This window comes from Xiphias gladius, chromosome 18 (genome assembly GCF_016859285.1).
Source record: "Xiphias gladius isolate SHS-SW01 ecotype Sanya breed wild chromosome 18, ASM1685928v1, whole genome shotgun sequence".
Taxonomy (NCBI): domain Eukaryota; kingdom Metazoa; phylum Chordata; class Actinopteri; order Istiophoriformes; family Xiphiidae; genus Xiphias; species Xiphias gladius.
In genome coordinates, this window is record NC_053417.1 from 17,341,192 (window position 1) to 17,358,930 (window position 17,739).

The 17,739-nt window shown below is 41.2% G+C and overlaps 2 protein-coding genes across 3 annotated transcripts in view; one reads left to right on the forward strand and one right to left on the reverse strand.

Moving 5' to 3' along the window:
• The window catches only part of LOC120803644 (cyclin-dependent kinase 17-like), a 37,216-nt gene extending 32,517 nt beyond the window's left edge, over positions 1 to 4,699 (reverse strand). Inside the window, exon 1 of the mRNA XM_040152328.1 lies at positions 4,387 to 4,699. The gene's annotated coding sequence lies outside the window, so the exon portion shown is untranslated. The remainder of the gene's footprint in view (positions 1 to 4,386) is intronic.
• A 2,161-nt stretch (positions 4,700 to 6,860) lies between these two features.
• Positions 6,861 to 17,498, forward strand: LOC120804469 (transmembrane prolyl 4-hydroxylase-like). 2 transcript variants are annotated; one of them, XM_040153945.1, is made up of 10 exons: positions 6,861 to 7,170; positions 7,254 to 7,640; positions 8,007 to 8,088; positions 12,986 to 13,182; positions 13,328 to 13,418; positions 14,506 to 14,668; positions 14,764 to 14,949; positions 15,432 to 15,522; positions 15,725 to 15,848; positions 16,415 to 17,498. In XM_040153945.1, exons 2-10 carry the CDS (start codon positions 7,272 to 7,274, stop codon positions 16,627 to 16,629), a joined length of 1,518 nt encoding a protein of 505 aa, XP_040009879.1. In that variant the 5' UTR covers positions 6,861 to 7,170; positions 7,254 to 7,271; the 3' UTR covers positions 16,630 to 17,498. The 2 variants fall into 2 exon arrangements, with proteins under 2 accessions (XP_040009879.1, XP_040009878.1); XM_040153944.1 differs by having other exon boundaries at positions 6,861 to 7,640.
• The last annotated feature ends 241 nt before the right edge of the window (positions 17,499 to 17,739 follow it).

Consider the following 17,739-nt stretch of genomic DNA (forward strand, 5'->3'; position numbering starts at 1 on the left):
AAACCCAGCGATCCTCATTCAGAATGACTGGCTTTATTTCACTCGAAGATGCATTTAGGCGACTGTCCATTCCTAACAACATTGCCTCCGTCAATTTACATGAGCCCAGTTGGATGCAGATGGCACATCAGCTGGAGGCAATCTTCATGAAATGAAAAAAAAAAAAAAAAGTTAAAGATGGGAACAAAAGAGTGAAAGGACAGCATCTCACATTCATTTCATATCATCCGTCACCCATGGATTATCAGTATGGAACGAATCTCCCTCCCCCCTCATTTGCATGTTTTCCCAGACTTCACTAGAGAAGAGGAAGCCTGTGCGGACAAGCAGATACGGTTCTCCTCATGCAACCTTGCATCCGCCCTTCACCAATTTTCAGGAATAAATGACTCACATTATGTGGGAACAGTCGATAATATAATGCACTGCTTATTACCCAGATAAACACATACCAATGTTATCATCAACACACACTTATGCTTGCACCCAACCAAGCACGCGCACACATACAGAAACCCAATAATGACTAATTTCACAGTCTTCATCTTACTTCTGTTGAATTAGCCCAAAAGATAATGCAGTGGGATTCTCATTACCCAGCAGCAAATAGAGGGAAACACTTCAGGATGCCGCTGTATATTATATATGTAGTTGAGATCTCAAATTTTATTTATAGTATGATGAAGAAAGATGTAGTCTGTCCTGTAAACAGCTACGCAAAATCAGCACAGCATACATTTTATAGAAAAAATTTAAAAAATAATAACTTTCCTCTTAGTTTATAAATCTTTCCATCTGCTTTTTAAAAATATCTTATGAATTGCCAGATATTCCCACCAACTTTGAGTAACATTGTGCATTGATTATATCATCTCCTTTATCTGTTGATAAACATTTCTGCTTGATGGCTCCATTAAAGTTGATTTTAATTACCATCTATCCCAGTTGTAAAGCGATAAATCTTTCCAACACTGCTAAATTATTAGCTTTGTGCAAACAAAACAAACTGGGCTTCATTTAGTACAAGAAGTAAGCATAAAGTACTACAATTCCAGAGTGTTTTACAAGTGTATCTGTGTTGGTCAACTAGAGAAAAAATATTTCAGGAAGAGTGAAGCGTTAGGAATGTGCGTTGGATGTTGAATCCTGCCTGGTGCAGATGGACGTGGCAATGTGAAGACCTTGGCAGAGGCACATCAGTGAGTGGGACGAGACATGTGGCTCCAGGCTACAGCATGTGCAGGCCACACTCACCAGACACCCAACAAACCACCAACAGCTCTGATGCATAACTCCCACTTAAACAGAGGAACACACTCCAGATGACGTAGGCCACTCTCACTCCTTCAAAGACACTACAAGCTCCTCTGCTGTTTTACTTGTGCTTGAAAGCAACACTGTGCACTGTTGATGTGTCCACAAGCAGAAGGTTAATAGATAAGTTGTACAAAGGAGTAAAGAAACAAAACCTTCTCCAACTTTTTACTAGGTTATTTGTGTCTGTTAACGGCTTGTGAACATGTGCACATCTGTTTCCACATGTATATGTGTTGGTGGTTGCATCGCTGTGGCAGCTTAGAGGTGAGGTGAACTGACACACCCCTGAGGAGGACAGAGGAGGAACGCAGTCTGATTTATTCAAGACACACACCATTTGGGTTGCTAGGTTACAGGCCCAGACTGGAACTGCAGTTTCTGTCTCTGAGGTGAAGAGAAGAAGAAAGGAAACAGAGAGAGGCTAAAAGCTGAGAATTCACAATTCTCATCTCTCTATCCGCCCTCTCTACAGTCCCCCCACGCACGCACACACACAAACACACACACACACACACACACACACACACACACACACACACACACACACACACACACACACAAACACACACACACACACACTCACAGCTGTAAAAACTTCCAGCCCTCCAGTGCTTGGGATGCCACACAGCACTGCAGCATGCGATCCTTGCCAGCCCAGCTCTGCAATTCATCTGCCAATTATGCCTCTTGGAGGCAAAAGAAGGAGTGGACCTCAGGACCTGAGTCTGCAGTATCCACATGCCATACACAAGCAGTGGCTAGCTGCATGTTTGACACACTCGGGTACAAACACACATAGACACAGAAACATATTTTATCAGAACAGAGTGAAAGATTTTGACAGTTGACCATGGGATTATTATGTTTCAGCCAGATATTGTCTTATATCCTTCACCTCTCTCTTTCTTTCCTTTTCATCACAAACAAACAAGGATTCTCCTGCAATTCAGCGGCAAATAAATCATAGGCATGCATGCACACACATACAATGTGGCAGAGTGGAACGGACACTCAGCGGCACTCCAAACACTGCTTGGCATAGCGGCCTGAGGATGCATGAGTAATGCACAAATCTGCCCAACTACAGAATCATACACATATCCACACAAACACACACATAAACCAACATATAACCCAAAAAGAAGACTATTCCGCATATAACCCCAATGGCTCCTCCTCAGCACCTCTTCTGTCACTTAACCTAAATCTCCAGAGTGTAAAATGAGAGGAACAAATTATGGAAAGAAGATGAATGAATAAGCAGAAAAACAAGACTGCTGAAAGACCAGGTAAAAGATCTGAAATGCCATTTCCAGCCACAAGTGGAAGAAGGAGAGCAGAGTAACTACTGCTAGGATTGTGGGGAGATCTGGCTCAAGAAGTAATGTTCCTATAACTTCTCTTGGGGCCAAATAATGTGGCTGAAATCAATATCACAGTATTTTTCTATTATAGATATGGGAAACTGAGGCAAAAAAAAACCCAGATAAATAATCTAATTTCTGTTCGACTATGACCTGTGTTCAACTGTTACATACTACATCAGAAGAAAACCTTTCATCCATATATTTGTATACATGTACAATTTGCTTTGGAGAATCCAATTTTTCGAAAACATGATGTAATCATCATCCTCCTGATATGATTCCGCCCCAAGTTGTTACACAATAATGTTTAACAATTGGCCTGCCAAAACCTTCATTATTTTAATTACTGGTTAGGAGATTTTGATCTCAGTGAGCCCTTTCCTGGTTAATAAACTTAATATTCAAACCAGAGGACATAGATGCAGGTGCATCCTATGTAACTGCACAGTAACTGTTTTCAGGACATTACACTGCGCGAAAGTAAGACCGTGGAGGAAACCCCTCTTTGCAAAAAACACACACAAATACGCTGCAAAAGTCATTAGATTTGGTGTAATGCTTGTACGAACTGCAAAATATATAACGAGGTCTTTACCAAAACTGTAGTCAAGTTGTCATTATTGTTATAAGACAGTTTTATCATAAGATATATACAAAATTAACACAGGATTATTATTGGTCTGGTGTGATTAGTGAGATGTTTCAATGGCGGTGCAACACAAGCGCAAAGGCACTGACTGACGCGCATGATTTTCAATCTGGACATCCCACACGGAGATTGACATAAATAATTCAGTGCTAAACGATACCCCCCAACGCACTGCTAAGAAAGTAACCGTCCAGAGCTGTTGCTGTGGGCACGAACTGCTCGACCTATACGGTCTTCATATACGGCTTGCCATCGGGGAACATCCACGAAGTTATCGACACCCCCCCCGCAGGACCGCACAATGTGTCCCATGTAGCCCGACTTGACCGCAGGCTGGGCACACATTAGCGGGCAGCACAGAGCCGCACGATAAATACCACGGGACTCGAACTAAAAGCACGCGGCGGTCCCTGTGTGGCCTGACTGGCAGAGGATCCTCTGCCATCCAGGGCCTTTCGCGTTTTCGGTCAGTTCCTCTCTCCCCGTGTTTTCCTGACGCAAGTATCCGGGAGGAGGAGAGTCACGCAGGGCAAAGAAAAAGTTGCACAGCCACCCGGCCGGCTCCGAAACTCCGTGGAAACGGGACAGGGATCGACGGGGAGACTGCTGTATTTGGACGTTTTCAAATCGGCGATCACACGGGTTGGGATAGCCACAGTTTTTATAAGGTTTCGAATGCATTGCTCTAGGGGACTGAAATCGCGTCGGTATGAGGTGCCCTCAACGCTATTTCTCCCCCGCGACCTGCTACGGTGTCACTTCAATTTGCCAACCGCGATTCGGCTTTTTTTTTTTTTTTTTTTTGCAGCGGGGTCCGCGGAGCACCGAAGTGCCCACACTAGTTAAAGCACGGGCGCAACTTACGCAACACAACCCAGCCGAATTTCACCACATCGCCCGGTCGAACGAGTCGGAAAAAAAAATAACTCCACCTGCAATGGCAGGTGATAGGACGAACGCGGTCGTCGTTGCCCGTTGTCCCAGCGCTGACGTTACAGTGTCGAAATGTGGAAGCGAGCACAAACACACACGAAAATACCGCGGGCCACTGACCTGCTGGTGTTACCGCTGCAGCAGACTATTGTTCCACTTGTGTATGGTAATCCGGGCAGCACGCCGGGATGGATCCACTGCGACAAGTTCCTCCAACTACTTTACTGTAAAACACACCCGATTGTTTATTACCCGTCAGATAACTCTTATCCCTGTGTTTTACGGTCTGTCGCGGTGTCCCCTCGCCCGAGTGACTGCATTGTTGGCCCGTAACACTGCATTATTTGTCTTCACTTTCGCTTGAAATCAGCACCGTCCCGTCCGGTGATGATCAGCCATATCGCTGCTGCTGTGTGGATCCCAAGTGGAAGCAGTGGCGTGATCCCGGAAAACACCGCAAGGGGTTGTGTGTGTGTGTGTGTGTGTGTGTGTGTGTGTGTGTGTGTGTGTGTGTGCGCATGTGAGTGAGAGACTGGATGTGTGTTCATCAGACTCTCTAACCTCAACCCCCACCCCCAAACCTTTCTTTCAGTGTAGAAAAAGGGGGTCAGATAGATTAAATTTTTTTTTTTTTTGGGGGGGGGGCAGTGTCACCGGGGAAATTAGCCTTCATTATCCAAGGTCCATTCCCATCTAAATGTGCACGTCAGAGAAAATTCCAGGTGAAAAATGGATGGGCTGAAAATTATGGAAACACTTTGACAGTATGATCCGTCACTGCTTGGGTGGCATCAACGTGAGTCAAAAACATAGTCTAAGGATAATTGCGACTTTCGCTTTCGCCCCGTTGAAATACAGTTTCCTGAGGTCCCGAAGTTGCCTGGTTTAAATTCATGGTGATACACACTCCAGACAGATTACAGTGGCCTGAGCGTAAAACACAGGATGAGTTGGCTTCAAGTGGATTACATTTAATTACAGTCCTCAACAGCCCAGATACGTGCAGTAACAAGCATATTCTCCTTTTGATATAAAATGGCCACTAACTGGATGTCTACTGTGGGGAACTGATGCCACAAGACTTTCACATACATGCTTTAACTGTGTCTTTTTGATCAAATAAAAGCGAATAAAACTAAATTATTACTCTATTTATTTATTTATTTTGGTACAGGGGATCACCTGAATTCCCAACAATTACGTTGGGAATCACAGATGACACAGCAAACCCGGCTGACGAGGAGATGTGCGCCTGCTGACCTTCATCGCCACCGTGTGGTTCATTTAAACGACAGCAGCATGTTTTCATTCACGAGCCAGAGTCATTCACTGGAAATCCAAATCCTGTAGGGCTACTTTTAGCCAGTCCCTGTATCTCTAGCTATAGATGGAGAACAGAATAAAAGAAAACGTGTGCAATAATGCAATATCGTGCAATATAGGAATCAACAAAGGCCTTTTTGAAGCTTGTGCGCCTATGCTCAGTTGTTGAGACTGTATCACAAGGGTGCTGTTACTTAAACTTATAGTAACTCTGGGCTGGTTTATTAGATTGTTTTAACAACTAGGTTAGACCATATTTTCTCAAAAAGTCCTGAACCTATCTAACAGTAGGCTCATTATGTGTGGAAATGTAACTCCAAAAGATTAGTTAATATTCTACAGTTACACAAAAATTACATGTCTCGTTATGAAAGCTGGTTCTGCCATTTTTGACTAAATATCTTTTTTTTTTTAATTTTTAATTTTTTTTTGACAAAAATATTAAATGAATTGTTTGGAAATATGATTAAAAGATTAAAGGGGCACTCTGATTTTACATGTTAGGTACACAGCCAGTAAAACAGTTATATAATAGCCTATTATCTATCTATCTATCTATCTATCTGTGGCTTCGGTGGGAGCTTTACAGGGTCTCAAAAAATAACTCTGACAATGTCATCAGGGTTATCGCTTAAAAAAGTGTTTTTGGTGACTAGTCAAAAATTGTAATTGAGTAAATTTTATTTAGTTGAATTAATTTAAATCCATTTAATTTAATTTATTGAATATAATTTAATTTAATGAATTTAACTCTGATTTAATTGAGTAAATTTAATGTAATTTAGTTGAGTAAATTTAAATACATTTAATCTAATTCAGTAAATATAATTTAATTTAATTAATATGAATTGAACGTAATTTAATTGAGTAAATAGAAAATTAATTTAATTCAGTAAATATAATTTAATTAATTCAACTCGATTTCATTTAATTAAATAGAATTTAATGTAATTAATTTGAATTTAATGTAGTTTAATTTAATCGATATAATTCTATTTAATTAATTTAAAAACAATTTAACTTTATTTAGTAAATCCAATGTAATTTAATATAGAAAATATAATTTAATTTTATTAATTTAACTCAATTTTACTTTAACTAAAGTACATTGTTTAATGCAGGACTTTTACTTATAGTTGGGTATCTTTGCATTGTCGTATTGGTACGTTTACTTAAGTATAGGATATGAGTATTGCTTACACTTCATGTAAGTAGATGTAAGATTTTAAAAAGTCAGTTTGTGGTCCATTTTTTCCCTTTGGTGTCGACCGTTAGAGGCCGCTAACGGTTTGTTGGACCTGTAACTGCGGCTCCTCTGCAGTCGTTAGCTTGTCCGTCTTGTTGTTAGGCAGGTTGTCAGGGACAGCGCACTAGCCCAGTTAGCTAACAGGGGATTAAGGGACTTTGGTTAATGATGACACATTTATTTATCAAAGAAGACGACGGGCGTCATACCTGCTTTTTCTCTCGGAGCTGCCCTTTTTCTTTGGGTAAAAACAGCAGAGACGACAGCGTTGATTTTTATCGAGGTTTGCAGTGGGGTTTGCACCGTAGCTAGCTAGCTAACGTTATCAGGCAGAGGTAAACTGATAGACTTTGGTAGTAACGTAACGTAACGTAACATAAATAGATATCCCCATATTTCCATTGCGATTGGTTTGCAGTTTGCGTTTGACGCGAAAATGGAAGACGCTCAAGAAAATTTAATGGAGCAGGAAGAATCTGACGGCAGCGACAAACCATCATCGTCGCCCTACAATTCCCCTTTTCGCTCCACTCGACTACACATCCAGAGAAGTAATGTTTGCTCTCGGGCTTATTTCGTGGTGGTCATGGTGTTCTTCCATGTGTACATCCTGAATGTCATCGCCCTGCTGCTCTACGTGCACTACAACAACGGACCCGGGGATCTTGTCACTGGAGACGATGCCTCCTCAGCATCAGTCAGCAAGAGTGGGAGCGCTTTGCCCCATCCTCCCCCAGCTCCAAGGGAGCTACATGTGGAGGACTACAGTCAAAGTTTCAGCCTTCCTCGCATTGAGGGGATACGGGTAAGAAAACTGGCATCATTTCAGTACGATGAAGTATGCCATTTTAACTCACTTGTGGAAAGAGTCCTACAGTGCAGTGTTTCACCCAAGTAAAAGTAAGGTTACTGATATTTTACATACATGTAAACATTAAGTAAGCTTTTAAAGTACTCAAAAAGTGTCATTACAGTAAAAATTACTCAGTCACAGTATCAGGATTTATTGCTTACTTCCCACCCCACTGCGTGCTGGAGTCATTAATCATAAATTTAATTGCAGAGGACCAGCATAAAGACTTGAAATTGACTTAGAGCTGCCATTGTAGATTCCATGCATCTGAACCCCCATGTAATGAGTGTGTTGATAATCTCTCCTGTACATGTGTAGGTGGGACATGTTCAGCAGGTGTCCCTTGGGCCAGACAGAACATATGAGATGAAGACACTAAGCTTAAAACCTCTGTTATTTGGTAAGTACAATGTAGTTTTTGGGGTATGATCTGTTATTTATGAATACATTTCATTTCATCAGGATTTAGATCACAGAGTTTAAGTACTCTCAAAGTCATACAAATACAGACCAGCAATATTTACTTAAAATTCACAGATATGTACATTTTCTATTAAACAACTTTTATTTCTTTGACCTCCACTGCCTGAGAGACAATGTTGATACTTTATGAGCTCCTTTGTGACCAGCGTATTGCATATCATCTCTTCCATAAACATAGAAGTTTGAACATAATTTGAAAAGCCTAGACCAAGCATTATTTAAAGTTGTTGGCATATGTTTAAATTCTATAGGCTATCCCTATGCCTTCCCCAAACCATAGCTGTTTAATGCTTGTTTCAAAATTCAGTTCTTTCAAATTTGTAACTGAACATATAATATTAGGTCCTGCATCTGTGATGTTTCCATTTGCGCACAGCTGCCATCAGGTTCTTGTCTCGCCTTTGCCAGACATAAGCCTTATTGACTACCAGTCGCTCCCTTTGCACCGTGCCTGTCACTAGGAAGGTGCCGCCTCGTGGGTGGTGGCGTGTCATGTTCCTTACACAGGTGGCATCCCTCTCTAGCCACAGCCCGATGTGGGAGCGGATCTGCCCACCTAACAGGGGCCCATGCTTCAAAACATCCAATTTGGCAGCCAGCGAGAACTGAGACAGGCTTACTGGAGTATACCTGAGCCGTGTTAGACGCAGTTTCACAACTGGGAAGAAAGCAGATAAACACAAAGCATGATTGACATCACCTATTTGTGGAGCAGTGTCCTCTCGTCTATTATTTGTTTTACAGAATTACTGAAGAACTTATAAAACATATAGACAAGGATAGGACCAGACAGGAGCAAAGAGGTGGAAAAATATTGATACTTACCAAAATCACTCCTACAAAAAGTCTCCAGTGTATCTTTTGAAGAGGAGGCTTCTTCTAGCTCACAATCCCGACAGCTTGCCAAAGGCACTGAAATAGTCAAACCACTCATTGAATTGGTTGTTGAATTAAATCAGCTCTATAATGTGTGTCCATGTAGTCAGTTTCTTACCTCTATGCCCCCCTGTGGGAACAGTGGTGTTGGTGATGGAGGAGATACACATGAGATGGTCTGCAGGATACTGGTCACAGCGCAGAATTTCTGGCCAGGGGTAGCCATAGCAACTCATGATTGGTGCACAGCTGTCCCGTACAGATTCGCACAAACTCCTGCAGGGTGATATAAACCTGATAAAGCAGAGATGAGAGAGAACATGGGCAGCACTGAATAGATGAAAGGATTTAAATCACTTGTGAAGTGGCAGGGAACAAACAATACTGGATTAGATACCTTTTTTTTTTTCTTTCTCTTAATTTATAAGTGCTTTAATGGGTTGGTTTCCATGTGAAACCAGGGTCTTTCCTCAGAAACTAGCACACATTTGCATAGCTTTCAAAACGGTGTTAACCCTTGATGACCCCGCTGCTGTGTAACTCTGTAACTAATCTAAAATCCTAACCATTTTTACAGTTAATATACCTAGTCATTCTTTACCCATTGTAGGTGTGGCTTTATTTTGGGACCCTGGCTACTGTGTTACTACAATATCAAGTGTTTTTCAAAATGAAAATTTGTGAGACACTTTCCTTTCAAAATCACAACTACTACAAAAAGTCAAGTTGTGTCTTGAGGAAGTTGAGAATATATGTCAACAGAAAAAAAGCTATTATGAGTAAACTTACCTGTCAAGGCAGATGGGTGCGAAGAGAGAGCAGAGAAAGATGCGGGCATCAGGGTGGCACTCTCTGGCAAGTAGTGGCAACCAGCTGGCACTCTGTTGAACAGCCTCAGCTGGAGACTCGTGGCCCAGCAGGTTGGGCATCCTCATAGTATCATAACCAATGTTTTGGCACAAGGCCATGCCGGATGGGATGGGCACACAGCGAGAGGAACTGCGGGGCTCCCACAGTCCACCTTCTCCTATAGAAAGCGTGGATCTGAAAGCATTAGTAGTACCAGGGTCCTCCCACACCTCACCATTCTCCCCTTTTGCAGCTCCTGGTCCAGAAACATGAGTATTTCCAAATCCAGTTTCAGTGTTGCCATCAATATTTCCCCTGTCCCAGCGCTTGTCCTTTAACCCAGATCTAACTGTACCCTCAGCTCTCGCTCGTCCCTCCAGCCCTGCCTTTACTCTACCAGCACCAGGATCAAGCACTAATGTACAGCTAGGCCCAGCAAGCAGAAGGAGAAATAGTACAGAGGCTGAATGGGAGGATATTCCAGAGCTAAAATGAGGACAGGGCACTGAAATCATTCTGGCACCGAAGTCGAAAAGAAGGAGAAATCCTGTAAAAAACAGTGCAGGAGAGGATGGCAGAATATGTGTATTTATAGTGAGCAGTGATGACATTTGCATAGGAAAGGGTAAGGGGAGGTGTAGAGAACAGCAGGGAGAAGGGGTGGGGCACACATCAAAGCATTATTAGAGATGCGGATCCACTTGCATTTAGGAGCAGATTTAAGTGTGTTTGACAGAGCTCAAGATTAGTAATGTGGAAGAGTTGGCATTTGGATAATTTTGGATATCTGCCATTTCCATCCCCACAGCTTGACCTGAGGAAGAGACTGGCCCTCATGTAGTGACACTCCTCCACCCCTTTCATCCCATGTTTTCTTCCAAACCACACTTAACTACCCTGAACTCTTTGCTTTTTGCACTTCTTTTCTCATCCACCCCTGCTGCTAAGGAAAGGGGAAAGATCAGATTTTTTATGAATATTTGCTGCCTATGAGAGAATGAAGATGCCCATAATCGTAAGGAGACAATTAAGCTGCCCCCAGGGTGAGGTAATTGCAGAGCTATAACTATTGGAGAAAAGATAATCAACATGCAGGAAATCTCTCAAAGTGACAGAACATGTGAGACCTGCGTACAGGCACTTACATATATCAAAGCACACACTTCATGCTCAATTGTGTCTGTGTGGACGTGTGCTTAGGACACAAATAAAATTGGTGTTGTCCTGCTGTGTAGCCATGGCCTGATTCCTGTTCACACAAGCAGGTCACTTCCTTTCCGGGGGAGAAAGAGAGACAGTGGTGGGAGGGAGAGAGGGGCTCAGTCCCCCTTTATTCATATCAGTTATCCAGATTAATGAGGCTTGACTGGACAATAGGGATTAACCAAGTGGGTACAGTGTAAAGGACACGGGTGAAAAACAAGGCCTCTACTGTACAGGCAGGCAACCTGCCGGAAGCCTTTTATTAAGAGGGGTAATGACTGACAGACATAGATGGAGTGCTGGGAGGGAACCATGAAACACTCCTACCTTCACACTCGAGGTCTTAATAAATCAATGAATCTATCTGATAGAATACATAAAATAGTATGTTTTGCCAGTGTAACTAATTTTCTAGGAAACCCAGGCAGACCCACCAAAAGAAATAGTTCAGGGAAAGATCTCAAACGTAGGAGACCAAAAGAAACCGACTGTTTTGATGTTAGGTGGTTTGGAACAATATCGTCTACCAATAAGTAGGCGTAAAATAGAAAGATTAAATCAAATTCTGATTCTTTTACTATTTAGCAGTAATTTATATCAGCAATTGCTGTCTCCCAGAAGCCTGCACTTTCACTACCTTAAGTCCAGTGTCGTCAATCATCAAACGTCCTAGTAGGATAGGCTATACCACAAAAGACCCACTGGGGAGTGACAGAGGGGAATAGCTTGTGCTCATTATATACACAGTCTATGTATATTGTTACTAGAGTTCTTGTGCTTAAACACCTACTGAAACATGCAAGAAAGACAGGTATTAATATTTAGCAACAAGTTATGTGCTTTTGCTCCCTTTTGCCACAATTAACTATGATCTGATATAAAGTCCCTATATTAAACTCTTTAGACCCTATGATTTTTTTTTTCAGGAATATGGCGTGCTTAAACCAAGGTGCTCAGTTCAAGTCCAGGTTTTACTAAGAACCTATTTTACTAATTCATTGTGCGAAGAATTTTATTGAGATTTGTCTTGCCTTTTAGGCTTACATCCTAATCATATGATTATTAGCATACACTGATCAAAGTATCTCAAAAATGCCTCTTCTTCCGAAAGGTTTTGTTAGGCAATTTAATATAATCCATTTAGTAGTCTGACAGATCAAGCCAGAACTGTTAACAGACATCTTTAATCCACTTAAAGGTCAATCACTCACTCACCAATTCAGGTGTAATACAGTTCCATTACAATTGTGTGTGTGCAGAGGTTGTGAGAAGGCTTTTCAAACTTGAGAAATGTTTTAAATGAATGTCTAAGTGATGGCATAGACATCACTAACTCTGTTACTGATGTCCATCTGCAACTGAAAAGAAACTGTTTCAGTTTCTTTGCTCTTTATCAATTAGCAGTATCACCGTTACCTAATTATCATGTGAATGTGTGAGTCATTATGCACAACAGTTAATCTATGAACAAACCCAGAATGTCAGCCACACTTTGCAAGTTTTTGATTATCCTTGCTTAATCTTCAAGACAAAATCTTTGATAGATTGTATATCCTCGATTCTTACTTTAATCGTAGGTATCCTGGGGGTTGGCTAGTATTATGATAATATGAACCTTTCATTTCCATAATTGTGCATTAGGAAAAGTCACGTAGTATGGCGGTTCATTTGTGCTAAATATTAATCATTGATTAATATTAATCATTGATTAATATTAATGTCAGTCTCTCCTGGGAAAATATTTTTTTATTCAAACCACAAACTCCATATAATTTGCAACGGGAAAAAACAAATTTTGTGCATTAGATGATTAGGGTGGGTATGTGAAATAAATGTGTCCTTTTTTCAAATTGTTGTCTTCGTTGTCTTTTTCCTGGTCCTGTCAGAGATCCCTGGATTCCTGTCTGAAGAAGAGTGCCGTGTGGTGGTGCAGCTGGCTCAGCTCAAGGGTCTGATGGAGAGCCAGACACCAGCACCCAGCCAAGGACAAGAGGAGTCAAACCAGCCAATACTTTCTCTCAGCACAGAGGAGGTCTTCAGTCTGTTGGACCTAAACCAGGACGGGCTGCTGCAGAAGCAGGAGGTGATAAAACATCTTGTTTTCATAGGCCCTACAGCTGTGGGAGGAAAATTTCAAGAAAAGTCAATTCCAAGTAATGAAAAATTAGATAAACTTTGATAACATGTTTTTTGTTGATATGAGAAAAACGTTCTGCTTTCTCCTCCAGATTGTGAGTCACTCACGTTCTCGAGATGGAACTTGGTTGAGCCCAGACAACTTACGCCAGATACTCACTGTTCTGGAAGCTCGCCCAACAGGTTTGTGCATTTTAGGCTGTTTTGACTGATTCTATTTAGAAAAGAGCAACTGTTAAGTTCAGTTTTGTGGTACATAAAGTAAAAGTTTGAAATGAATTTGTGAGACACTTGTGGAAACTGAATGCAACTTGAAATGGAATAGGTTAATGAATACATCTTTTAACCATGATTTTAAACATAACTTAAATGTAACAAAAGTGAGAAAAATTAGTTCAGTTTCGGTCCAAATGCACGTACCGATGCTACTATTATTTTTAAGAGCTAGTTGGAATTGGTCCTCATCTGATTTCTGTGCTTGCAGAAGAAAACTTAATAGGACTTTTTTTCAATTTCATTACAATTCATTACAATTCATTACAATTAGTTAATTCAGTGGTTCAAGATGAGCATGTCAGATTCAAATGTGTAAATAATAAACCTACCGGACTACTTTCCCTCTATTATATGTGCGAGTGTTTCCCCAGTGGTTGTGTACTTGTAAGAGTACAGTAAGTGACTGACCAGTGGCTGTAATTGCATGCAAGTCTTTGTGAGTGGCAAGGCCGGAAGAGGGTTGACACCGTTTTGACACGATGCCATTGTGCCAGGCGTTGTACACATCCCAGTCCGGATATGCCTCATCCTATCTCATTAAAAACTGATTATTCTTCAACCCCTTTTCTTAATTTTCGCCCGGATCCGTGTATCCCCGCAGCTCCCACCTCCACACTCTTTGGTTAACACCATCACCTCTCCTCTGGCACCCAAGAGCTATTGTTTCAGCTGGGGCGCGGTCTCCCAGGGGAAGTGATGGGGGTCAGACATTCATTGAGCTGAGAGTAGCAGCATAGGGGTGGACAAAGAGGGAAGGAATTGAGGAAAAGAGACAAGGGGGCTGTCATAATCTACTGGTCACTACATTTTCCAAGAATTCAAGATTAAATTGAGTAGAATGAGAATCGTTATAGACTGGTTTAATAATCTCACAGGGCTCCATTCTTATCTGTAGTTATGGGGTTATATTTTAACTGTACTTTTGTGTCCTGGCTATATGAAGGAAAGAACATAGTCCATTAAAGGGTTTCGTGTACGTGTATGTGCCTGGCAGGAATGCTGACCTTGGAGGACTTTAGGCTTGTTTATGATGTGTCCCAACGCCCAGGACAACAGCCAATTGGGAAGCTCCGGAGTCAGTTCAAACAGAGAAGCAAACATTCATGGCTTTACCAGGGCCTGGGATCCCACCATGTGCTGCAAACACTCAGGAACAGGTAACTATACATGCACACACTTTGTCATTCTCTTAGTAGCCCATATGCTCATATTTGACGATAAACTATTTTACCCCCTTATTTCTTTTATTCAGAGTGATCAGTCTGACACGTCTGCCCTCTGCATTGGTTGAACTGAGTGAGCCACTGCAGGTGATTCGCTATGAGCACGGAGACTTCAGTAATGCCCACCATGATAGCAGCCCTTCTCATTCAGAGACTACCTGTGCACACACACGCCTGGCAGGAAACACTTCTGCTCTCACAGAGGTCTCTTGCAGGTATTTGTGACATGTATTTTATTTTAGATTTAGTTTATATTCAGTTGCTCTGCAGGTTTAGTTCAGACAGGACACAGACAACTTTAATTATCTCCAAATTAGCTTAGCTTTTCATTTCATCACTTTGACTAATTATACATGCTTATAATACATAATACAGTATGTAGACATGTATTTTTCTTTACTTATTTGTAGATTTACTTGGTTTTGGTGTAATGGTCGGATAATTCCTTTAGTTTATCAAAACACCTGGGATTCTTTAAAATTGTTATAGTGACTTGTTTTATGATCCAAAACCTCGTTGTTTCCCACCTGTTCCCCAAAAGGATTACTTTCAAAGTCAAATTTTACTGCCAAACTATAGTCTCTGCTTTTAAGCAGTTACTCAAAGTGCTGATGCATGAAACAACATAGTGTCTCTTTTGGGTATCCAGGAGAGATATTTATCTGTATTTGTCACTTCCTTTCTCGTTTTATCCCAGGTATCTTACGGTTTCATTCTACCTCAGCTCTGCAGAGGAAGGTGGTGAGACCACCTTTCCTGTGGCAGACAATCGTACCTATGAAGAGCAGGTGAATGTGTTTTCACAACCCACAGTCATAAACTTGCTTTTCTTTTTGCCGCTGTGAAATGATGACAACCATGCATGACCTGAAAGCTGCTGATAAGACACAGACAGTGCTGATCCCTGACAAGGAATCTGACACCTAAGTGAACACAGTCTGCCAAAACAAATGATTAGACACAAGCTGTTTACAGTTTTGTGTGTCCTAGGCACTCGTCCAGGATGGGGTCGATTTGACAGACACCCAGAAGACATGTGGCAAAGGGAACCTGAGAATAAAACCTACTGTCGGGACAGCACTCCTCTGGTACAACCATCTCTCTGATGGTAGAGGTAAGAACCGAAGACTTTACACATTTCATTTACACACATACCTAGTGAGCGCTCCATTATGTTGATTTAGGTTCTTCTATTGTAGGTAGCAATGTAAATCAATCTTGGTTCTCTTTATCTCATCTCATTCAGTCTGTTGTAACTATCATAACTTCTGGGATTGAAATGATTATCTGATTGGATTCAGGGAGAGTGGGGCAACTTTATATGAGACCAGATGACTGGGTGACTCCTTTGACCAGGGGTAACCTATTTCAACAATCCAAATCTAGCTTATTGAAGTACCTAATAAAGCAACAACATACAACAGCTACACTGTGAGATGTTAAAATTGTGATGACCTTTAGCCATATGGTCATCATAATAGTGCCACTATCTCACTAGATAACAGAATGACGACATTGTGGATTAATCTTAACAAAGACAGAAGTTATCTCTGAAAGTTTATCTGGGCCTGTTGTTGACATTTATCTGAATTTGTTTTATCTTGTTCACCTATCTCCAGTAGCTACTGCACTCTTTCGTCCTTCTTAAATGCTGTTCATCTTCTCCAATGCCTTCCCTAGGTTGGATGGGCGAGCTTGATGAGTATTCCCTGCATGGTGACTGCCCAGTCAGGCGAGGGGTGAAGTGGTTGGCCAACAGCTGGGTAAATGTGGACCCAGATCATCAGATGCAGGGCCGCTACCAGAGACTAGTTGCTCAGAGGCATCGAGCTAAGTCGGCCATGGAGGAGCATTATCAACCTCTCTCACACAGTGACCTCCACCAGGATCTATAGCCAGGGCTCTTTAATGATAAGGCAAAACAACCATCATTTTAAAACTGAGTCAGTCTTGCATCTGTGAAGCCAACGAGGCCTGACAGACCTTTCCACAGTGTCAGAGGCTGTAGTTGAAATGAAAATTGCACAAAATAGCATCCCAGATATTTTCTTTTTTCAGTAAATCAGCCTTGTGTTATATTATGTCTGTCAAGCCATTGCTTGGATATCCGCACATACTCAAGTCAATCTTATTAGGAAAGTTTGGTGAACTTTTAACATAGATTTTAATAAAGAAATATGGTGGACAGATGAATTGGTTTCCGCACAATTCATTTAATATACGTAAGTAACAAATGTATAAGAATTTAACAGAGTGAATGCCATTCTCTATTAAATTGCGCCTTAATGAAAATATCACTTATTCAGACTAAAAGATATCTATGGATTCTGTGATGTGAGATGGAAAAGTTGCAGTCATATGTAAGAGATGAGCCTGCTTTTGGTTTCCATTTTGGTTTATTAGGCATCTTACCCTGTTCAAGGTCAGTGTTATTTATTGTTATAGAATCACAGCCTGTTGTTAAAAGCCATATCAAGATACTCATCTGTGAATGTGTCCCTGAGGGTTATTTCTGTGAGATGATGTATGTTTGTTCTGTTCTCCAGGTTTTTTTTTCCAGAGTTAATGAGCTTTTGTCATGATTTGTTATTTAATGGGTTTTCCACACGTACTGCAAATGCAGGACTTGTCTAAACTTCTTATCCTCACAAGTCGAAAATATTGAATTGTTTGAGAGTATTTATTTGAGTGTTATTTATTCCCACCATTTGGTGATTTAAATTAAAGGAAAGCATATTTATTACAGCTTGATGTTGCACTGATTTTGTCAATGTATTTGTTCTATGTTATGAAATACATAAAGCAAAGTTTTATTAGTAGCGTTGTGTGTGTGTAATCATTCCTGCAAACCTGTTGATATAGACAACGTCCACTAGATGTCGCCCAATATCAAATACAGCACATCTCTGTGGGCTGTTGAAACATGAGCTACCTCAGAAATTATTCTAACTGTGGTGTAACTTTCAGCTGCTGTACTAGCATCCTGTCAGCACCAGTTCCACCAT

Excerpts from the sequence above, each read along its gene's own strand:
- LOC120804469 (XM_040153944.1), top strand. The coding sequence starts at position 7,272 with ATGGAAGACGCTCAAGAAAATTTAATGGAGCAGGAAGAATCTGACGGC. Across the intron at positions 14,950-15,431 it reads CTCACAGAGGTCTCTTGCAG|GTATCTTACGGTTTCATTCT; the intron begins GTATTTGTGACA and ends GTTTTATCCCAG. Across the intron at positions 15,849-16,414 it reads CCATCTCTCTGATGGTAGAG|GTTGGATGGGCGAGCTTGAT; the intron begins GTAAGAACCGAA and ends TGCCTTCCCTAG.